Source organism: Anastrepha ludens, chromosome 2 (assembly GCF_028408465.1).
Source record: "Anastrepha ludens isolate Willacy chromosome 2, idAnaLude1.1, whole genome shotgun sequence".
NCBI lineage: Eukaryota > Metazoa > Arthropoda > Insecta > Diptera > Tephritidae > Anastrepha > Anastrepha ludens.
This window is the reverse complement of record NC_071498.1, coordinates 183,420,744-183,443,367: the sequence shown is the minus strand read 5'-3', so window position 1 is coordinate 183,443,367 and position 22,624 is coordinate 183,420,744. Positions and strand designations below refer to the sequence as shown.

Here is a 22,624-nt window from a genome sequence, read left to right as displayed (position 1 = left end):
CTGCTCGTGGCTTTCTTAACAACTCGTTAGTTCAGGATTTGTTGAAATTGGCCCACGTTTGTTTACTTATTTTGCAGGTATCCGAGTTAGTCCATCTGTCAACGGCCTGCGTCGCCTGGAGTAGGCTGGTGACAGCCTATTTCCACCGCTTCTGATGCGTTATAGGATGCCCCTGTCTTGCCAGTTTATCAGCTTTCTCATTTCCTTTTATGTTTCTGTGGTCAGGTACCCAGTTGAGAGTGGTGTTTGATGCTTTTAATTATCTTGCACACTTCTCTCATCTAAAGAGCTTCTGCTTGAAAAATGCTATTCCAATTCCCCCAGGTGAAAATACTTCCCCAGGTGGAGACGGCGCAGTCAATATTGGATCCGTTAGTGTGTAATGCAGTTATATTCTCTTTGATTTGACTGATTTAAAATTCCATTCCTTTCGCGTGGGGAAACTTTACCTTAAACTCTGTTCTTAAGTCTAGGCAGCGGTAGTGAAATCTGCTGAGTTGCTGTTAAGCCTTTGGCTCTCAAAGATAACACCATGACCAAAACCACCTTCTTTTATGCTGAAGACGGTACTCGTTGCTGTTAGCCGTAGTTGTAAGTCTCTCTGTAACAGGTAGAGCATGACATTACGTGCACCTGCTAGACATGATTTCATAGCCCGCTGCGAATACGAGATATATATATAGTCCATGTTATCAGTCCAATTTTTCACTGCTTTTTTCAATAAATCTGCCTGTAAGGCGTCAGTAATGGCATTGGTGACGTCGATGTTCGCCATTCACCGTAACGGCTGCTAGTTCCTCATTTCGAAAGAAATAACGAGTGATGATGCCGTTAGTGTTCTATGAATTTCGCAAGCAGATTTATTTTTTTCAAAGTAAATTCCCACAATTTGGAAGCGCAGTTCTGGCGTTAAACCATTCATGATGACTTGGCAAACCTTACTGAACAGACATGTCAACAAAGTTTGACTTCTAGTTTAGTTATCTATAACGATAGATGTCATGCAAAATTTAGTTTTTTCCTTGTAAACAAATTCCTAAAAGAAACGCTATTTTGAATTCTCCTAAAGCAGCCTCCTCTCCTTCAGTCAGAGTATTAAGTGCGTAAAAAGAAATTTATTCTCTTAAAGAGCAAAGTACGATTAACTAAAATTTCTCGCACTTCTCAATGAAATATTTATTCCGAATTCTTGCATTTTATTTGAAATGCTGCGTTTACTTAAGTGCAACTCGCATTATCCCTTTAACACACAATGAAAGGGCTTTCGTAGACTCAATTCCATGAATAAGTAAATATGTAAGTTCCTAAGCTGAAATCTTAGTCGGTATGTGCGTTTGTGCAACTTGTAGTAAATAAGTAAATTTTTAATGGCACAAAAGGCAAAACAGATTGTCAGTCACCCGGTGGAAAAAAGGTTATAATAATAGCACATAAAAGTCATGCAACCAACTTTGCTCGTTGATAGACGAAAGCCCGTTGTGTTCACTACCGCTCGTCATCCCTCGCTTGATGGCAAAATTTGCCATTTTATTTGCACCACAACTCCAGCTGCTATTGTCCTCCGTTTTTTGTCATGCCGGCTGCCATAAGTGCCACTGACCTTTCACATTTAAATACCTGAATGCAACAAATATTACCCCTCGGCTGGCACTTTGCTCTTCGAAGTGTCCTATTGTGCGCATGTGGATGTGAGTATAGGAAGACAATAAAGTAAACACCTGTCGTTGCTGCAGACAGTGGCACGCACACCCACACGTATTCACTGCTGCGACCCTTGGAAATTTCAGTGAGTCGCGTTCTGAACTACAGAAAACCAATCAAAAAGTCCCTTCAACTTAACTGACGGCGAATCATTTATTTGTAAATGTTTATTAGGAAACAACAAAAAAAAAGTTATAAAGAAAAAACATGGAAAATGCAAATTCCCAATGCGCTGTTCCAAAAATTAGCTCCGCTTAATGGCTTGTTCAAGCGTCTGAAATTTGGTGGTTTGTACTGCTTGAATTCGAAATTATATTTTACGCATTTGTTTCTTGTGGTTTTTGTTATTTTCATATTATTTGCACCCTATTATTAGCGCTTCATTGAAATTGAGTTGATTGCTGCTCAGAAATACTTCGCGCGCACGTTTCGTTTATTTAACTGTAACTCATCCGCCACAACGCATTGGCTGGCTGGCAGCCTGGCTGCACAGTTTAAGCCGCTTTGGCAATGTGTTCGCTATTGCTTCTCTGAGTTCAAAAACCTTATTAGTAGGCTCGTAGCAGAGAGGTATTTTCAATTTGAGTGTCTGCCTCTTGCCCCGCTATCTACTCGCACAGCTCTTGCAGGAGGTTATCACAGGGCACACATTGATTTGTAACGGTAGATATTAAAAACAATAAGTGGCGCACAATTTGTGCAGTGAATTGTGAAAGAAAATGTTAATAAAAACACACCGAACACCCAGCTCGGCCCCTTCTCGCTTGCCCAAATGCCACATATTCTCACGCTCACAAAAAAAAAACTCCCAAAAACAAGGCTGGAGATGAATGGAACACATTTAAGTGGAATATGGAAGCATGCGCCCAGGAGGTGGGCGACAGGTGGCATGCCGCAAATAAACTAAATGCTTAAACGAAGAGTACAAACAATTTGCGTTGGCGTTTGTATCGAGGACAAGGTCATGGCTCCCAAAATAACACAAAATTGAGTGAGAAAGAGGGAAAAGGGGAAAAATATAATAAAATGCTTTCGCAGCATTCATTCCCACCGCTGAGCTTACAAAGCAATCTTTAAATCTCGTATTTGCTAAGCGCCTCATAAAAAGTGCCATGGATCCAAAATTTCATTGTAGCCTACACGCACAACCTCAAAAATTGCTTCCACACCGCAGTGCGTCTGCTGCGGCTAGCAGAATGGGTCGATACAACTTTTCGTTTATTTTTCTTGTATATATTTTATCATTCTCCTCTTGCTGCCCGGTTTGTGTATGCCTTTGCGTGCACAAGTTTATTAACATTTGCCCGAAAAGGTAAATAACACCTAATAAACTTCTGTATACTGCTGCTCGAGCTTCTTGTGCACACTTTGCTTGCCCACCGCTCCGAATTGCTGTGCGCCCAGCAAATATCCCTAGAAAAGTATATGTCAACTGCCTGCCGGTAGGCCTTGAAATATTTCGAAATGTAAGAATGTCAGCACAAAAGAGAGGAAGCCTTGAATAAGGGCAACTGCAAGGACATTCAACGCACAAGCAAGAATGTTAAGTATACGCACTGCTGTACATTGTATTTCAGAGCAGCAGACACTCATGACCATGAACATAATTCTCACGGTCATAATGCAATCTTTTTCCTGCTGTAGTGTGAGCTCAAGCTGCGCGTACTCGCGCTCCTGCTCCTGTTTGTTGCTAATCTTTCTGCTGCCACTATTATTCTCTCTTGGCCTATAGCAGTCATTGCCATGGCCATGGTCATGGTGAATGTCATCAGTTGGCACGTGCTGCTCACTCGCGTGACGGCGAACTCACTGATGTTGGATGAGTATAGTATAATTCTTGCGTAGTTAGATTTTAGGCGCATAATACCGATTTTCGCATCTAAAACATTCGCACTCACACTCATCACTCCGCTCGAGTAGAGGTCGTTTACTCTCGCTTACGAGCAACTCATGTTCCCATTCGAATATTTCCTTGCTTGCGTACGCTGCAGTAGGCTGTTTGTTGCTACTTCAAAGGCCTTCAGCTACTGCGCATGGCACTGCTGGGAAATACATCGGCTCGACTCGGCTCCTCTTCAGGCGGCCCAGCTACGTACGTATTCGCGTCGCTGTTTATCCTTACCGGTGTTGTTAGTTTGCTGGATGTCGTTGCCTGCACTTTTCATAGGCGCCCAGTTCAATGACCTCAATACTCGTCGACTGCAAGCAAGTTTGCGCACTGTCTGTCGGGCGGATGCCAGAAACGACCACAGACAGAACGCCCATACATACACACTCGTGTATGTGTATTTGTATACATATTTTCTGTTATACCAACTGCTGTGCATTCAAAAGCCGTATAGTAGTAGGCGCTCAATGGCCTCGCCTTGCCTCAACCTCAACGCTTGCGAAGTTGGGATAGGCGTAGTTGTTGTTGTGGGGCATGAGTTTGATTGCTGCTATTTGTTTGTTTGTTTTCGGTTCAAGAGCGAGAAAAAGGAAAATCAAATCGCTCTTTGGGGCCTTTAAAATTTTCATGACTAATGTCAAGGATAAACTTGTGAGACTTTCAATGCGAGTGTGTTTGCCTTGAACTGTCTGCGATTTAATTTTGATACTTTTTTCGCGACTTTTAAATTTGTTATTGCCATTTCGCGGAGTTTTCATTTTTCCTTACAGAATTTCTGCATTTCTAATTTCGTTTATTTTCGCCCTTTTACTTTTGTTTGTTTTCTTTTCGCGCAGCTCGACATGTTTTTATGGCCTTTGGTTGGCACAGTCACAGTCCGGTCCCCTCTGGCTATTGAGCTTTCCAATGCGAGTTGGCTCGTTGTCACACAACATCTGGTACGCGCTTAGTCATTTTATGGATTTAAATTCTTTCTCCATATTTCTTTTTTCTTGTTTACTTCACTGCTATTTGTAATTTCTATTGCTTGTTTTCTTAGTCTATTTGCGGTCACTTTTGAGGCTGGTATGTTAGTATGAGTTTTAGTCGAGTCCTGCCATGTGCATTTTTCTTATCTTGTTTTGTTATGATTTATGACTAATGCCATTCAGGAATTTATTACCTAAAACAGGGAAATGATGGTGCTTTCTAAGGAAAAGTATGATATTATAACAAAAAACTTTCATTTGTTAAATATGAATCGGAATTTGAACTCAAAATAGCCCGAATACGCCAGGTTTAAAGCTAAAATCTTAAAAATTATAATTCTGGTATATAAAACTAGCCTTGATTGACCTCGAGATATCTTCTCTTGAATTTACAACTTAGATTCGCAAGTACCAGTAAATGAGTAAATACTGTAAATTCAATAGAGGATATCTCAGAGAGAAAGAACAATTGTTTGTTTATAAAAATTGATTTCGAAGGGAAAGATTTGCACTTTGGGCTAAGCTACGCCCTTTAAAATATCTCATAATGTTACATAACCTCAAATATAGCTAATCATCGAGTTTCTTACACTTTTATGACGGTTATGAAAGCTAATCACATATTTTCGGCCTGTGTAATATTTCTTATATGAAATCCTCTAATTCAAATACTCAAATGCCCTTTAATTTTGGAAATGTTGATTCCGCCATTGCTGCAAACCTTAAAGTTTACTTGCTTGCCTTCTGCTCATTTGACGAGATGTTTCAACTGCTGCCACTGCTCATTGCAGCGGTTGTTATCGCAGACTTACGCCTTAGCAAATATTTATTGCACGTTTTTCCGTCAACTGCCAATGTCCAAGGCGTTGTTGGCCTGTAGCTGCTCTGCCTTGAGCGACTGACCGTTCGGGGAGTGCCTTTCTCAGTTGCAAAGGCAATATCATTTACGCCAGCATCTTGGCTGAACGTTTTTGTTGTAATTGTTAAATGAAGCTTGCTACCGACTCAAATTATTCTTTTGTCGCTTTGTATTTGTGGTTGGCAAGTTTTTGCTCGCTTCACCAATCATTGAAGTCGCAGCAGCAATAATTTCTTGTGGCATTCCAAACTATGTTTTAACTACTTAACGGAATCGCAAGTGTCATTTTCAAAGAAAGCATATGATTTTCTTTCCAATTTTTTTATTACCTTTTTTTTCAATTTATAATTTATTTATGAGTTTTTAAATACCATTGGATTTCGTGAAAGCGACCGCCGTTTAATGTCGCGTACTGCATGGCTGCATTTTTTTACATTTCGTTTTTGTTTTGCAAATTTCAGCACACAATTCAGGCCCTGCTCTCTGCATTGAAACTATTTACCTTCGGTGCCACTTTTCTTGGTCCACGTTAAAATGCACTTTAATTATATGAAATGAAAAATTCGCTCATTAAAGCGTCAAATATATAGTAAGTGACGGCAAAAACAAAAAGCAAAAGCAGAAGAAAAAAAGTAAGCTTGGAAAAATGCAGTAATGAGTAGACGGAGAGACAAAAAATTGCGCACACTTGACAATGATAAAGCGAGTAATTGCATGGATCTGCGTCAATAAATTGAATGAAAGTGAACGTGATTTTGATTGCATTGCTTTTTTTAGTTGATATTTTTATGCTGCGGTGTGTCTGCTACCACTTGAGTATTTGTATTGCCGCTGTCGCAAAACCGTCGCCATTGGCTGTGGATGGCTGATTGGTCGATTGGTTGTTGGTTGTTGGCTGGTTGTTAGGTTGGCTGAATGGCTGATGCTCTCGGCGGCAGGAATTAATTGCATTGATACGCAACAATTATTTGCCATTAATGACTTTAACGGTGACAGAGGGCACAGAGCTGTAACAAAAAATGTGGAGGGCAGAAAAAGTTACTTGACAAGTTAAATAAATTAAAATATAATAAAAGCGAAATGAAATAAAAATACATATCGATTGAACGCGCAATGGCACATACAGACATATTTATAAAGTATTATGCATTGGGAGAAATGTGGCATGTGCAAATAAGGTTTAATAAAAAGGCACCCGCAAACAGGATTAAAAACAAATGGTGAAAATAGTTAAAAATAAGTAAAAAGCTGTTATATAGGTAGACTTTCGTGTATTTGGTTGAATATAAAACTAGCAGTGTGAAGATATACAATCTCGTAAAAAGCTCTATGCATTTTTTTTTTTGCTTAATTACAACTTAGTTAATATAATCCGATTTTGATCAATCATCGGATTCGGAAGCTTGTACCCATTTCGAAGGTAACTTTATAGATCCGCGATTGAAGAAGAGCTTCTCTGAAGCCTTGTTTGTATCATTAAAAACTCGTGCAGCTGCTTGAAAATGAAAAGATAAAAATCGCTTGGTACCTGGCCTGAGTTATACGGCGAACCTCCTATCCAAACTCTCAGATCTTCTGTCACGTCATTGAAGGTTTGCGCGGCCCGGCGCAATTCTGATGCCACACTGGACGTTCACATTACCAGAACTGAATCAATGGAATCTCCGCGTGGGTGTTGCCTTTTTTACCTTGCTGCCTGTTTGCATTTCTCACCTTGTTCATAGATGCACTGAAGAATGTATCCAAACTTCAGTTTATAATAGAGCTATGAATAAGTTCGTGCGGTTTTTTTTCGAAATTTGAAACTTTATTGACGTAAAATGGTTACAAATTTAATATTCAAAATATTGTCCATCGCTTACTACTACTTTTTCCCATCTTTCTGGCAATTCACGGATTCCCTTTGTGAAAAATTCGGTCGGTTTTGCCGCAATCCACGAATCGATCCATTTTTTGACTTCATCGTAATTACGGAAGTGCTGGTCAGCCAGGCCATGTTGCATCGATCGGAAGAGATAGTAATCGGATGGCGCAAGGTCTGGACTATACAGCGGGTGGGGTAGGACATCCCATTTGAGCGTTTCTAAGTATGTTTTGACCACTTGTGCAACATGTGGCCGAGCATTGTCATGTTGCAAAATAACTTTGTCGTGTCTATCGGCGTATTGCGGCCGTTTTTCTCGCAGTGCTCGGCTCAAACGCATCAATTGTCGTCGGTAGACATCCCCCGTAATCGTTTCATTCGGTTTCAGTAGCTCATAATACACAACACCCAGCTGGTCCCACCAGATACACAGCATAACCTTCAGGCCATGAATATTCTGCGCCGACGTCGATGTTGAAGCATGGCCAGGGTATCCATACGTTGCCCGACGTTTTGGATTGTCGTAATGGACCCACTTTTCATCGCCAGTCACAATTCGATGCAAAAAACCCTTTCTTTTGTGCCGTTGAAGCAGTTGTTCGCATGCCATAAAACGGCGTTCAACGTCTCTTGGCTTCAATTCATACGGCACCCAATGGCCTACCTTTCGGATCATTCCCATGGCTTTTAAACGTTTGGAAATGGTTGATTGATCAACTCCCAAAGTTTTTGCAACCTCTTCTTGCGTTTGAGCCGGATCTTGATCGAGCAATTCCTCCAATTCGGTATCCATGAACTTTGGCGGCGCATCCTCGCGTTCTTCGTCTTCCAAGCCAAAATCACCACTTTTAAAGCGTGCAAACCACTTCTGGCACGTTCGCTCAGATAGAGCATGCTCACCATAAACTTCCACCAAGATACGATGACTTTCGGCTGCTTTTTTCTTCATATTAAAATAATGAAGAAGAATTCCCCGCAAAAACACATTATTTGGCACGAAATTCGACATTTTCAAGTGTGGTAAAAATATTGTTGTTTACGCTTCAAATAAAAAACTTATACTGACGTTTGTGCCTTACGACAGTAGCTCTCCAATGAATGTTTGGAAATGTGGATCGATGGAATAATAATCAAGTTACGCCATCTGTTGTAAAACCGCACGAACTTATAAATAGACCTAGTTTACAAGCAGTAAGCGACAATTCATCGGGGATCTCAACAACAAACCTAACTTCACTTTTTTAACTTCATTTTGGAATGCTGCAACACACAACCGACTTCTAAAAGCACAAAACTGCCACAGAATTTATTTTTTGAAAGCTAATGGCATTTTCAAATCGCCATATGATATGACCCGACGACTGCAAACCAATCAATGAAAAGGTTAGGTTAGGACTATAGTGATAGTCGGTCTGTACGACCAACTCACTTAGTCCCTATAGGTCTGTTGTGATACCACTGTGCGACGCGGGAACCTCATTTATTTTTCTTAGTGAAACAATTTTGTGGCTCTTATGAAGTGCAGGATTGGTTCAATCCCCAACCAATCAATAGTTGGCAGTAATTCATAGCAATGATTGAGATTCCACTCAACCATTGGAAGAGCTTCGTTCCCACGACAGTTGGTTCTACGTTACCGTAATGACCGGGATTTATATTCGGCCAAGGAGTTGTAACGTCAGCATCAGTCCTCGTACTTCTATGGGGGATGCTTATGCTGCTACAACAACCCGATCCAATATAGAGCTCGTGAGATATGGCCCCACTTAATACAGCATACAGAAAATGAACAGACCTTGTAATATAAGCTTGCATGTGAATATACATAACTTCATATCGAACTAAAGAACGCACTAATATCCGCTGCAGTTGAATTATTTCTTAAAACAAGTTAACACTTGCCAATACGCCGACTTCCAGGATTCCTTGTCGATTTTCACTGTTTTGCAGCAAAGATTTTTATTTAATGTTTTACCTTGGCTTTATTTCTCTCACACGTATATACAGTAGGTTCTGTTTTTATGCGGCTTTTTTTTATGCGGTTTTGAAATAGTGAGGTTTTTTTTTAAATTACAAAATGCATGTCGACCTATCGGGAATTGTACATATAAACAAGATTCTAAACCAGCTAAGCAAAAACTCATCACAGATTACATCAGAAATGCTAACCCTACAAGTATGGAAGATATATGAAGATATAATTTTCAAAGATACAATATTTTGTTTATGCTGCTTAAGATTTTATTATATTATTTCAGATTTATGCGGTTTTAGCATTTGAAACGTATCTATAGTTTTACTATAGAACTAGTAGCTTTTTTTATGCTGTTTTTTTTTATGCTGTTTCTTGCGGAACGTATCTACCGCATAAAAACAGAACCTACTGTACACTATATGTGTGTGTCTACGTGTGTGTGTTTTCACTCCACTTGCTACTGCATGCAATCTCTGACATTTTGATAAATGACCCCTGCAATCTACCAACTCCAGTCGTGCGAGCGACGATTACCCTGAACAAGGTCTTTCACAGTTTAGGAATACAAATGCAAAAAAAAAAAAAAACTGAAGGAGAATCAAATAAGACTTCAGTTTGAGTTTCGAGCGAAAATACGTAAGATTTACCATTTTTAAAACGAGGAAAAAGGGAGGGAAAATTAAAATAAATATTAGTGAATAAAACTTGTATCGGTCATCATTCATTCCTTTATTACCCCCATTTGGCAGTGTGTTTGGGGTGCGTTTCCACCCATCACTGAGATGTCCCTGTGTCGCTGCGGTCATCATAATTTAATTAATGGTTGTCGTCACGATGATAAAGACGCTTGATCGGTTTACAGAGTAAATATTTAGAAAAAACGCAAAAGAATATAGAATATAATTATATTCGAAAAATGAAATGTGTAAATGAAAAATTTCGGTAGGTTGAGTAAGAAAAGTACAGTAAAAAATGCTTTGATTAATTTCTCGTTTTCCTGTGGTTAGCCATTCAGTTATTTACGCGTTGATGATTGTTTTCTTTTTTTTCTTACGTTTTTATGATGTTTTGCGTTGACGGCTCTCATTCCTAGTAATTCACTCATACCTATTTAACTTTTTTAATTGTGATAAATGAATGGTGGTTTGCATAAATTTGCATACAGAATGTCAGTCCACACACCCTGCACATCCACAGGCTGCTAATCTGTGCGTATGGGAGATTACTTCACCTAAAAAATTTTTAATTTCATAATATGTCCTGATTTTGTTGTTGTTGTAGAAGCATAAATATTTCCAATACATATAAGCGGAATGGGCTCTGAGGCCATCTTCCTTGGCCCGGAGGCCGGTCTGCCACTCCCTTCCCACGGTTAGCAAACGGGTTACTCTAACCCACAAGCGAGCTTGGCAGGCTGAGAGAGGCTGCAGGCGGACAAAACTGATGTTACCTGTCATGTCCGACCGACTGTTGCAGAAACTAAAACAAAAAAAGACAGTCCTTGGCCGGATATAAATACGGGTCGGACCGATAACGTAGAACCGACTGTCGTCGGAAAGATAATATGGCTTGCTTATACGCGTCTACTTTTGAGATAGCCGAGGTAGCAGAAAAGCTGAAAGTCCCAAAGTAGTTTCGTCTATCGAAAGCTCTAACATTTATTTCAGCATTGGATATGAGTTTGAAGTGGTTCCATTGGTATATAAATTCATTTGCGAATTTACCTCGAAAATCGTCCATCTGTCTGCTAAAGATTTTATGTGGCACGGCGTCTCATTAATTACCAGTCCATTTTCACAGCTTCCCTTTCTCTTATTTATGCATTTTTCATTGAATTTTGTCGCGTAGTTATTCTCCAGTATTTATTTACATAAATCCATTACGTTTCTATCTGCTAACTGTTTACTAAAAATTTGCATAATTTTAATGAAATTTCTTCTCCAGCTGCTATACTAAAGTAATTAATCATATTTGCTTCACTTTTTCATGTTGTATTATCTATAAATTTTATCTACCACCAATAATTGATTCCTTGACAGTTTGGCGTTCAAAACTAGATGTTGACGCTTGAACACAGGTATTCAAATAAATTAAGGAAAAAAATTTAGTAAACTGCAGAAAATACAATGTTATTCATTAAATACATTCATTTTTTTAACTAAATAAATGTTGCCTCCGCTTTGCCTGCCGCGCTCTCTTCACCCCATTTCGGCTGTGCATTTGCGCGTGATTTTTATAGCTTCCACTTCAGCGCGCCTTTTCTGAGCAGCGACACAGTATTAAAGACCACTTGTGTATATTTTGATATTTATTTTCCCTTTATTGTTATAAAGCAATACGAATTTTCGTGCATCTCACATTGAAATTAACCTTTTAACAAGGATTCCCTGAATTTTTTGAATTTTGTTGCACTCGAACCATCTTTGAAGCGCTAGTGGGAGGGAGGCCGCCTTAGTTTGTTGTACCGTTATATTTTTTTGTTGCTTGCGTATGGCGTCTTCATGTGCTTCTGTGCAAAATTTGGGTTTAGTTGACGCTTTTGATCCAAAGCGTTAGACTGTAAACTTTGAGATATTCGCCACTGGATGGCTACTTCCAGAGAAGAGGTTAGACTTCGTGCTGCACAGGTGGTAAGCCTGAGCTTATTTAGTCGTATAATTATTTAGCAGCACCAGTGGCTGTGTATTAGGTTTTGTGCCACATGAAATGTTGCAAACACTTCGAATGGACCTTAATTTGGTTTGGAATTATAAGTAAAGTGGCTGCGAGGAATACTCGTGCATGTTTGTATGTGTGTGGGTGTTTGATTTGATATAAGGAAAATACATCATGCGTTGATTGGCGTCGGTGTGCTTGCCACTTTTCACACGCTCCTCGGCGCGACGGCTTGTCGCTACAGTGCACTTCACTCCAACGCGCATTCAACTCACACTCCACTCGATTTGACTTGATTTACATACATACATATGTGTAACAGTGGGTGTGTGCAGCGACACAGCTGTATTTGTTTGTGTTTCCGCACGTCTGTCTGACTGCTTTTGCTCAATAATAAATTTTATTTGCAAATGTTTATCCTTTCGCTTTTCGTTTTTTTTTTGTTTTTTTTTCTGATTGTACTCAGACTCTGCGTGCGTGTATGTGTATGCATGCATGTTTTTCAGCGCATAACTATCCCTGCAACATTTCCACATCTGTGTGCCATGTCAGTCGCCTGTCGCCTGTCGTCTCAGCTGCACAATCGCAATGCAATAAACTCTTCCACACCTCATTTCAATTGCAAAATGATGATAGACATTACTGAAATTGTTATGATGGCTCTTAACAAGTTCGTTTACACCGAAGTGTCAGCCACAGTCGAGGCGGCGGGCACAGCAAAGTCAGTAGCAACGAAAACAACAAAACCAAAAATGGAGTAGTTGGTCCTTATTCAGCTCGCCTATATGCAGAGATATGTAACTCCATCGAAAGCATGTTATGTAGGTAGTTCGCCTTTAAGTATGCTACCATATGCATGTATGTGTGAATGAATGTGAAATTGTTGGGTTGGCCTGGCAGTTGCTTGATTTGTTCGCAATCAAAACTATCAAGTACGGTGTGAAAAACGAATCCAAAAACAACTAACACAGCACATATCAAAGAGCATATGCAAAAATGGAGAAAATACAAATATTTGTTATGCCATTATAATAAAATCTGGAGTAATAAAAAATGAAGTGAGTGAAACTGCTGTTGAACGAAATATAAATGCATAAAAATTGGTTAAAGTGGAAGTTATCAACCCTCACAGACAACAAACATGAAAAATGAGTTCTGTCGCTCTAACTTCTATTGAGTTTTGTTTACGCTTATTTTCGGTCTTCCATCACGGAGTGCTGGCACTGTGGCTCTTATCAGGCTAAAATACAGGAAAGCTCTCTCATTCTGTTTATATTGTAGATTTCATTGCCAGCCCGTTTGCTTGCCTTTATAAAGACCTCTCAGCTCCTTAGTCTGAGATGAAGTATCGTTCAATTAAAGCATATATTTCCAATAAAATAAATATAATATGCACATCGGATTTTTTGTACAAGTTTGAGCACTTAAAATTATAATACAAAACAGAAATATTGTTGGAATGAATTTTTTATTATAATCTGGTAGATAATTTCATGGGATTTATGTTTTGAATATTTATCCGGCATATGATCGCCGCGGCTACGAGTTACGTGGTCCATTCGATCAGCCCAATTCGTGACAAGTTTTGCCAATACATCTGATTAACAAATCTAATTGAGTCCGCTCAGAACAAATGCGACGCAAACGTTGGTCATTTGGACGAACTGTATTTTACAGGCACGTAAGCTGGGAGCCTTACGTAAAATTTTCCACGTAGTTGAGGCACAAAGGCCAACAAGTTGAGAATGGCCACGAATCGACATTTCGGCGTATTAACTTCGGGACCATTTTTTTCTTCGAAGTAAAGTGCCACAACTCGGAAGCGTTGTTCTGGTCGAGTGTCAAAACAGTTTTCCGCTTCTCATCTTTAAACCATGGTTATCAATAGCTCTCATGCAGCTAAAAAAAAACACCCGACATAAGCAGCACCCATGCAAACTTATTCAGCAGATGTGGCGCTCTCCTACCTTCCAATCTAAACGATGGAGTCTATACAACTACTTCTATGCTTTTAGTTTTTTCCGCACAAGAAGCCTCCACTCAATATATCCCGAATTTAGGAATTTTAAATTTTAATCTAAGGCCACTTTCCTTCGACATAACAGCCATTCTTACTTGATCTGTATATTATTCTTAGTAGCCGATGTTTATCGCCCGTGACTTGGTTTTGAATTTACATGCACACCCACACAGTATTTGTTTATGTGAAACTTCCGTATCCACTGTCTGCTACGAGTTCATTGAACCCTGTCTTATTGTCACCTCACACACACACCCACACCCGTAAGTGCACATGCGGGTAAAGACGCTTAGGATATGCCCACAACTGCGGGCGACAGTTGCCTGCTTGTGGGAGCCCCAGTCACCAGCGACGGTTTCCTTATCATCGTCCACGATTGGGTCTTGTTTGCCGTGTTGCTTTTGTGTTTTTGTTTTTTGGCCATTCTTTGCAGCTGTCAACTATGCGCCTGGCTATCTTCATGAGCATCTCTATGGGTACTTTTTCTTTGAAATACTGATGCTCTCTGCCATTTAGTAACTCGACTTGCTTGTCTACTTTGCCATTGAAGGCACTTTTTATTGCGATATTGGAATTTTGATAATAGTAAATGACTGCTTGTTTGTTAGAAATTTTGCGCTCAGGTGGAAATGCAAGAAACAGATTGGAAATAAAGAGAATGGTGTGACGTGTCCTTTCAGAGAAATGCAGTTTTCAGAATATTACAAAGCATGTCCAAAATAGCGCCTGTAAACCGAAAATTATTGGCATGAGATTTCTAAAATATTCATATGCATTGGTGTATGTGTGCATCCTTTACTTTGCAATATAAATATTTTTCAATTTAAAATTTTAAATATTTACCTTAGATGCTTAAAGGTTCAACGCTTCAATTGCTTCCTATACAAGCTAATACCGACATATATCTTCCTCTTTCTGGAATAAGTAAAAATGCGAAGTAAGAAGTAGGCAAACAATTTTGCAGCGCAACAGCAGGAGTCTAAAGTAATTTCTCACTTGGCAACCACAAATCAATATCCATTAGTTGAATGAAACCTTCAAATCCCCTAAGAAAATGAAACTAATTACGTTTTCCGTTTCCGTCCTCAACTTGCCATTTTGTTAATTAAACTTTTGTACTCAACCTCTGCAATTGTTGGTAATCATGTGTGGTAAACACAAATACACCAGCAGAAATGTTCGTACAGATTCACGAAATTTGTTCCCATGAAAGGTTATTCGCGAGAAGAAGTAAGCGCAACTGGAGCGCTGCTTATTAATTTTACTCTCTGCTTAGTAATTTTATAACCGACCTTTTCTAAAAGTGACTATTGAGGCAAAAGAATTCTCGAATTCATGAGGCAAGTAATTTTCTCAGTGTATTTTCTTCCTGCGCGGCAGTTAAGTTCTTCTTCTAACGCAACCGATTCCCAAGCCTCCCGGTGAGTGTATGAAAAGGATTTGTTGGTGCATTTCATAAATATGTACCATATGTAACTATGAATGTGTGTGAGTGCTAGACATTTTAACAGTTTTGCTTTCAATTTAATTTCGATTAAAATTAACTTCTTTTCGTGGCCTTTGTAGTGCGCTGCTGGTTGTGTGGCAACGAAGGACCCAGCGCCAATGCGTCCAGCTTCCAAAAACAAAATTATATACACACCTACTTGTAACTAACCGTAAAAAAAAATAGTTGGTTCTAAAGTAATTGAAGACCGCAAAATGAAGAAAACTGAAGTTGCTCTGAGGGCGGCAGGCGGCCATAGACCAGCTAACGAAATAAGTTGGCAAATAAGTGTTCAAAATTTTTTCCACCATTTACCTTCAAGTTGAAAACTACAAGTCGCTATGTCTCCAATGTCTGTACTGTTGTTGTTGTTGCTGCAGACGGCAAAGTTTTATGGAGCGTACGATGCATATTTAAGGCAACTAACCAAACTAAACTAGCCAAGGAGGAGTGGCGTTTGCTGGCTTGTTTGTTTTGCATTAAAAGTAAAAGTAGTCAGAGTTGTAGGAGTGAATAACTTCAAGGGAGGCGAGGAGTCGGAACTTTTGCTAGAATAAACTGTATTCTTGGTTGTGATATTTGCTATTGGCGCTTTCGAGAAACTTTTAATTTCCATTTTGGTTATTTTTGCTACTTTTTTCTGTTTTATGAAAAGTTTCAAAAAATGTTTGGTGCTTAAAAATGATTAATCAAAAACGCTATTTAAACCGCTTATTGCTAAGCGTAATAGTAGTAAGACATGACTTCAGGGACTAGGAGTAGTCAGAGGCCTAAAGAAATAAGTATTTTTAGTAATTTTTTCGACAATAATTTAATTTGTTCTATAAAGCTAAAATGCGGAAATATTACACAAGATTTTAAATTGCTTCAATCAATTAAACAAAAAAATTAGATACAAGGCATATCTATACAAGGTAGTATCATTAGAAGAGCTAATTAATTCGCCTTGAGCGAATTGGCATTTCTGTCAAAAATTTGTGCCAAGGCGAATTTGCTTTGTTTACATATTTCTTTGTTTCTACATTGTTACTCAAAGTATTTGTAGCAGTTATGAAACACAAAAAATAAAGATTATCCGTACATAATATCATAGTATTATTGCATTGTTGAATGCAAATATGGTGAAATGTGTATTGTGCGCAAAACGATGGTAAGCAAAATGGGTTCTTTTTTCCTTTCCTTTCTTTTTGTCTTATGTGTTTCAATTTATGTTTCAGATCTCGGTATGGTAGACGCTTATGCTGCAGAAGGCGATGTGCTTGTTTTCCTATACTAAAATATGAACAGCAGGCTGAGCCTCTTGTCCAGTGAAGGTTATGGATTTCATTAGTCCCAATACGTTTGAATAAAACGCAAGTCCTTTGGTGTGTAGTGGCTTCAATTGGGGGGTTACATTACAAATGAATCAACGGAATGAAGATGAACAATTTAAATGTCAATTTAAAACACTAATAATGGCTGGTTACTTATTTGCGGTAAATGGACACTGTTTCAAATAGATTGGTGCTTACGATGACGGAATGGATATATTTGGTGGTAAAAATATTGAAATATCTTTTCGCAATGTTATGGCACCAAAGAATATATCCGCATTTGCCAGTAGGACACATTTTCTGCAAAAGACGGTCCCATTCAGTGCCCGATTGTAAGGATAGCATGAAGCGCAAATCAATACATCCAAAATCCAAATAGTTATTAGTTTGAAATAAACTAATTTTTTATATGCGAACAAATCCACTTTTAATTCGTAAATTAGCAAACAGTTTTCCTCTGCATGTAAACTAATTTATATACATATGTGTTCTCCTCATACCCATGTTTCTATTTGGTACATATATATATATGTGTACGTGTAGTTATATTATTATAACGCTAGCTTTGTATAGTACATAACGAATGTAATTTATATAGTTATCATAATATAGTTCATCATAGTCAACATCAATTCTATAAGTTAAGTAAAGAAATTGTAATAAAAAAGACAAAAGTAGTTTGTAAACTGTTCAGAAATAAATTATGTGCTTCTTTTGTATTTTAAGAATACCATTTTATTTTCCTTTGTATATACACAGTCTGTAATAAATTATTAGTTTAACGATATTTTATAACGTAATAAAGAATTTCACAACGGATATAGAAAAAAAATCGATTTAGTTTTTCATCTTTAATTTATTCAAATAACATTTGTCGAGAATTTTTATAGTATCCCTTTATTCACTAGCTTCTCGGCAGCTTTTCAATTTGGAGTTATGAAATCCTCATAGCAGGTGCTGCATATAGGAAGTATGTATTTCCTTGCTTACTTGCATTTACATGCACATCACCCCAACGCAGACCCACAAATGTTGATGATGATTCACATGTGTAATTTCTGTCTGCAAGATATTAATAATATTCAAAATGTACTTTTACACTTATCTCTCCGCAAATTTCTTTTTATCTGCTCTGCTTATTCATTTAATAACAAAATCGAACACTTTGTTATTATGAAAAAAGTTGTTTGCGTTTATTTACTATTCACAATTCAATTCGCCTTGGAAATAATTATTTTGACACTTGTGCCAAAAAAGCAAGAACAAAATACATGTAACTTTTTGTTTTTGTACAACTGCTATTACCTTGTATAGATATGCCTTGATTAGATAGTTTAAAAAATGAGACAAAGCCATCTTTGTTGGATGCCTTCTCACGAGTAGTGATTTGCGGTGACCACGGAAATTTTGTACTGGTTTATCAAAACTGATTTAAACAAAAAAAAATCTAGAAAATGTTGAAAATTGATTTTTTATGTTTACGTTTTTAAGAAATAGAAAGTTTTCGTCATTAACATCGAAGGTCTGAAAACCTCTGAATAACCGTCAAAGAACAAAGGAACAAAAAAAATGTTTAAGAATTGTTTAGTGTGAAATGACATCTATAAGTCAATGCCACCAGCATACATTTTAAGTTGTTTGTTCGAGACTTCACGAAATGTCGATCACTACAACTATCTACCGAAAAAATAATGAATTTATTTTTCTCTAAACTAATATACGTAAAGAAAATAGATGTGCACTCATGGTGGGAGCGCCACACTTTGTTTCCACACAATTATTTCTTTGAGATATCTATATATATAAAAAGAAGTTACATTTCCTTGGTAATCTTATAACTCAAGAGCCGCCAAACCGATTGACACACAAATTTTAGAGTTCTTTTCTATCTTTGAGGAGGTGGTTTGTGTGAAGTTTGATTGAAATCGGTGCAACCGTTCCTGAGTTATGACATTTTATGCTTATGAGCGTTTCTGTTGTACTGTTGTGGTTGTAAGTGTTTATGTTAATATTAATTTGCTGTCGTTGGAATTCAGTTTTTGCAAATATATTTTATTGGTGATGAGAATCGTGAATTAGATCAGCGCTGTGCAATTTCGACGAATACGAGAAGATCAATCGTGAATGAATTGCAAATAATGTTCCATCAACACAATGAATTGGTGAAATTGTTCAAAGTGGCACTCGATCTGATGCCCACCGATGGCCACAAAATTATAATAAAAGCCGATAAAACACCAATTGGGGAGCACGCCAGACGATTCAATGTAACAACGATTGATGAAGTAGCCATTGTTGTGGTTGGTGAACAGTTTCGGTCACGAGATATTGTTTTGTATCGTAGAAATGAGCAATTACAACGTATTTCAGAACTCCATCGCTGTTATGATGCATTGCAATACCCCATTTTGTTTTGGAGAGGTCGTCCCCTATCATATCAACATACCAATGATAAATCCAACAACTGGTACATACACATTTTATTTTTGTTGAAATATGATTTTTAAATAATTTTCATACGCTAATTAATTTTTGCATTGCAGGTCAAAAATCAACGAAAACCGTCAGTGCGATGAATTTTTATTCGTATCGATTGATGATTCGCCCTCAAGAAAACAATTTTATTTTGCGATGCAATCAACTTTCGCATCAATATATCGTCGATATGTACGACAAAATTGAAAGTGAGCTATTCAATTTCATCCGTCATAGTCAAGCCCGATTGAGATTAGAGGAATACATACATTTGCGTGACGCAATAATCAATGATGCTTTTATCGAATTGCAAGTCATTTTGGACGAAAATATAATAAAAAATTGAATGCTCCAGGAGCCCTTGGAAAAACATTTTAAACTTTATTTATTTCAGCATAATTTATTTAGCGTAAAAAATTGAAATGGAAATTAAAGAATCAAAGTTTAATTACAAGTTTTTATCGGCTCTTTCACCTTACCTGTATATAGGTGACCACCACAATCAAATTTTAAAAAGTACAGAAAAGGCTATTGTGACATCTTTAGAAAGTATGTTGAATGAAAAAAAATCAACTAATTAAACTGTTTAAACATTTTACGAGTTCTATAAAGAAAACTTAATATGAAAAATTTCTTGCGATATAAAAAAACATTTTATGTATGGTGGTGCGAAGCCCACTGGGTGATGCTAGTTATTTAAATAAGTTTTGAAATTAAATTTCATTTTCGTTCGAATTGTGTCGATTCACTTTTGTATTACCGGAAAAAGGACTTTAGCCTTACACATTTTCTTATTTTGGATTTTGTCTTCTAAATTCTGGAAATTAATTAATTTAATCTAACCTCTTGGGCTTCTTATACTCAGGTACTCCGTAAAGTAAGCAAACTTATTAAATTCAGAATTTTGCCTATACTACTTTTAGTTTCTTAATCCTAATCATAAATTGCCCATGGCTTGCCCATATCACTTCTCCATAGCACGCGCGTTTTTGTTTTTATTGTTTCTGCATCGCTTGCGCTCACAGCATCGCATCGTCTGCCTGATGTAAAACATATTTATTCGGTAAGATTTTCCAAGGTGACTAATCTTCGTGTACCTTTTGTCCATTTGCCATTCAATTCTACATTGCGGGTACAATTGCCAAGATTCACTATGTTGCAACATTGATTTATTTTGCACTAATAATTCTTTGACATGATGACACTGGCACAGATAGGTGAAGAGAATACGTTTGAGCCATTTAGAATGGCTTCGGACCTGGATAGTTACTCCAACATATTTCAGAGATGCCTGATATGGAAAACAAAATAAATGATTTAGCGCTAAGGTTTTGCAGCATCAGCGTTTGGAGTTTGGCGAAATTTTCGTTCTTCTTAAGTACTTCTGTGTCCTGTCCCGTGCCAGTCCCGCTTGCATATCAAATGCCATGTTACTGCACACCGATGTGCCACGCCAACACCCACTCACACTGGAACATACTTAATACTGTGCAGCAGCTCAACTAGAACCATTTAGGAATATGCAACAACTACTACAATTGCATGGATAATTCCTCGACATCGACTCAATAATAAATGTGGTCCTTTGTCAGGATTATTGTTTCATTTGTAGCTGATCGAAATGGTTATTGTAGCAGCAAAAGATTGCGGGCATTGGCTTGCATCGCGCAGCAGTGATTGCCATTATCCAACTGCTCCCTGTCTCCATTTGCTCTCTGTCGCTGGCCTGGCTGTGCTTTAAGTGCTTTGGTCGTAATAAATCGCACCTGGACGTGGAATTGACGTGTGCACTCAACACCGTCGCGTACAACGTAGTCAAGTGGTATTTACTCCACAACAACAAAAACAATAACGACGAGAATAACGGCACTTAATAACGAAATTAAATAAACGTTGGCTGGACAGGCGCATCAGTGAGTTGCCCCTGTACGGCACGAAGGTACAAGTGGATGTAGGGATTTTGGAATGTTAAAGCGTTTTTCTCATGTTTTTTTTGTTGTTAACGTTGTTACGCTATTCAAAAGCTGAAGCAATGCTTTAAATGGAGGAATTTATTTTACGAGTATAAAATTTTTAACCCAACAGAATCTCCTTCTTTTGATGCAATGATGAATTTAGTTTAATTTCTTTTCTTTTCATTGAAATGTTTTTACCCTTCTTATGGATAAGTTCAAGTAGAGGCAATAGGCCGCTCCCCTCCCAGAACTAATACTTAACGATAAGTAAATACCAAACTGCGATGTGCTGAACATCAGCGCAGATTTTCATGAAGAGGCAATAGGCCGCTCCCCCTCCCGTGAAGTATTACCTAACGGTCGTCCCGCGGGGGGGAAACGGAGCAGGGGTGGGGTTTTTAGTGGGTGAGTCGAAAGACAAGTCTCACACTTTTCGGCTTTCAATGCTTTTTGCCACCTCCAAAAAAAAAAAAAAAAAAAAAAAAAAACCCTTCTTATGGATACTCAAAATTCGGCAGTTTTTTCTTTTTTATTTGTAATTTTTTTTTGTTTTTGTAGTTTTTTGCACTTTGGTGTGTACCTTCCCGCACACATTCACTCCGTCAGCCAGCGACCGAACGACCGACGTGTTTCCGGTTGGCTTTTCAGGAAATATTTGGCACTTGTTCATTGCATTATTTATTTTCCGGTTTTAATGCAATACATGCCACAACAACAACATCAATTGCTGCTGCAATAACAAAGTCTCCCAACAAAATGCAGACATGCCAAAATACAAGTGGCATTTTGTGGCAGCCACACATTCGCATGAATATCCTCGTACATGCATGCACACATATGCAGAATTGCAAGCGCAGCTGGTGAATTACATTGTATGCATATATTTAATATGTAGGTACGTGTGTACATATGTGCATATGTATGTGTGCTTGTATGCACATACCTACATTAGTACATTTTCGGGGTTTGCGTTTTTGTTTGTCTGCCACTGCCAATGTCACGTGAAATGCAGACACAGCAATGCATGGGATTGCTGTTTCTTTTTAACCTCTCAACCTATTGCCACTTTTGTCGAATTTTTGTGGCATGTTGCAGACGAAAACGTGAACACGCCGCATAACTCAAAACAAGTGAAGGAAAAAGTTGTATAAGCAAAGTACAGCAGCAGCAGCAGCAAGCAAGTGAAAGGGAAGAGGGAGCAAGCAAGCAAATAAACTGTAGCTTAAGCGGAAGCGCCTGTTTTTTTCAGCGTCGCCGCCTGGAAGTGGAAAAAGCGCTATTTCCGACTGCTGTCTGCCGGCAGCTGGCTTGCTCACGGCGTACCGGCAAGGAGATGGCATGCAAGTAGCAGCAACAACAACAAACTATAAAACAAAGTATAACTTGTTTGCAGTGAGTTTTATTTCTTGTCTGCCCGTGCTATTGCGCCAAGATGTATGCTATGAAATTTTTAAAGCTTTCAACT

The 22,624-nt window shown here is 38.2% G+C and overlaps 1 protein-coding gene and 1 long non-coding RNA gene across 2 annotated transcripts; both read left to right on the top strand.

Annotated features, from left to right (window-relative positions):
* Positions 1–16,332: 16,332 nt before the first annotated feature.
* Positions 16,333–17,179, top strand: LOC128856070 (uncharacterized). Its single transcript, XR_008453785.1, has 3 exons — positions 16,333–16,566; positions 16,634–16,952; positions 17,020–17,179. It is a non-coding gene; the product is annotated as an uncharacterized LOC128856070 (long non-coding RNA).
* A 1,914-nt stretch (positions 17,180–19,093) lies between these two features.
* On the top strand, positions 19,094–19,563 carry LOC128856069 (uncharacterized). Its single transcript, XM_054091445.1, has 2 exons — positions 19,094–19,196; positions 19,273–19,563. Exons 1-2 carry the CDS (start codon positions 19,115–19,117, stop codon positions 19,548–19,550), a joined length of 360 nt encoding a protein of 119 aa, XP_053947420.1. The 5' UTR covers positions 19,094–19,114; the 3' UTR covers positions 19,551–19,563.
* Positions 19,564–22,624: the final 3,061 nt, after the last annotated feature.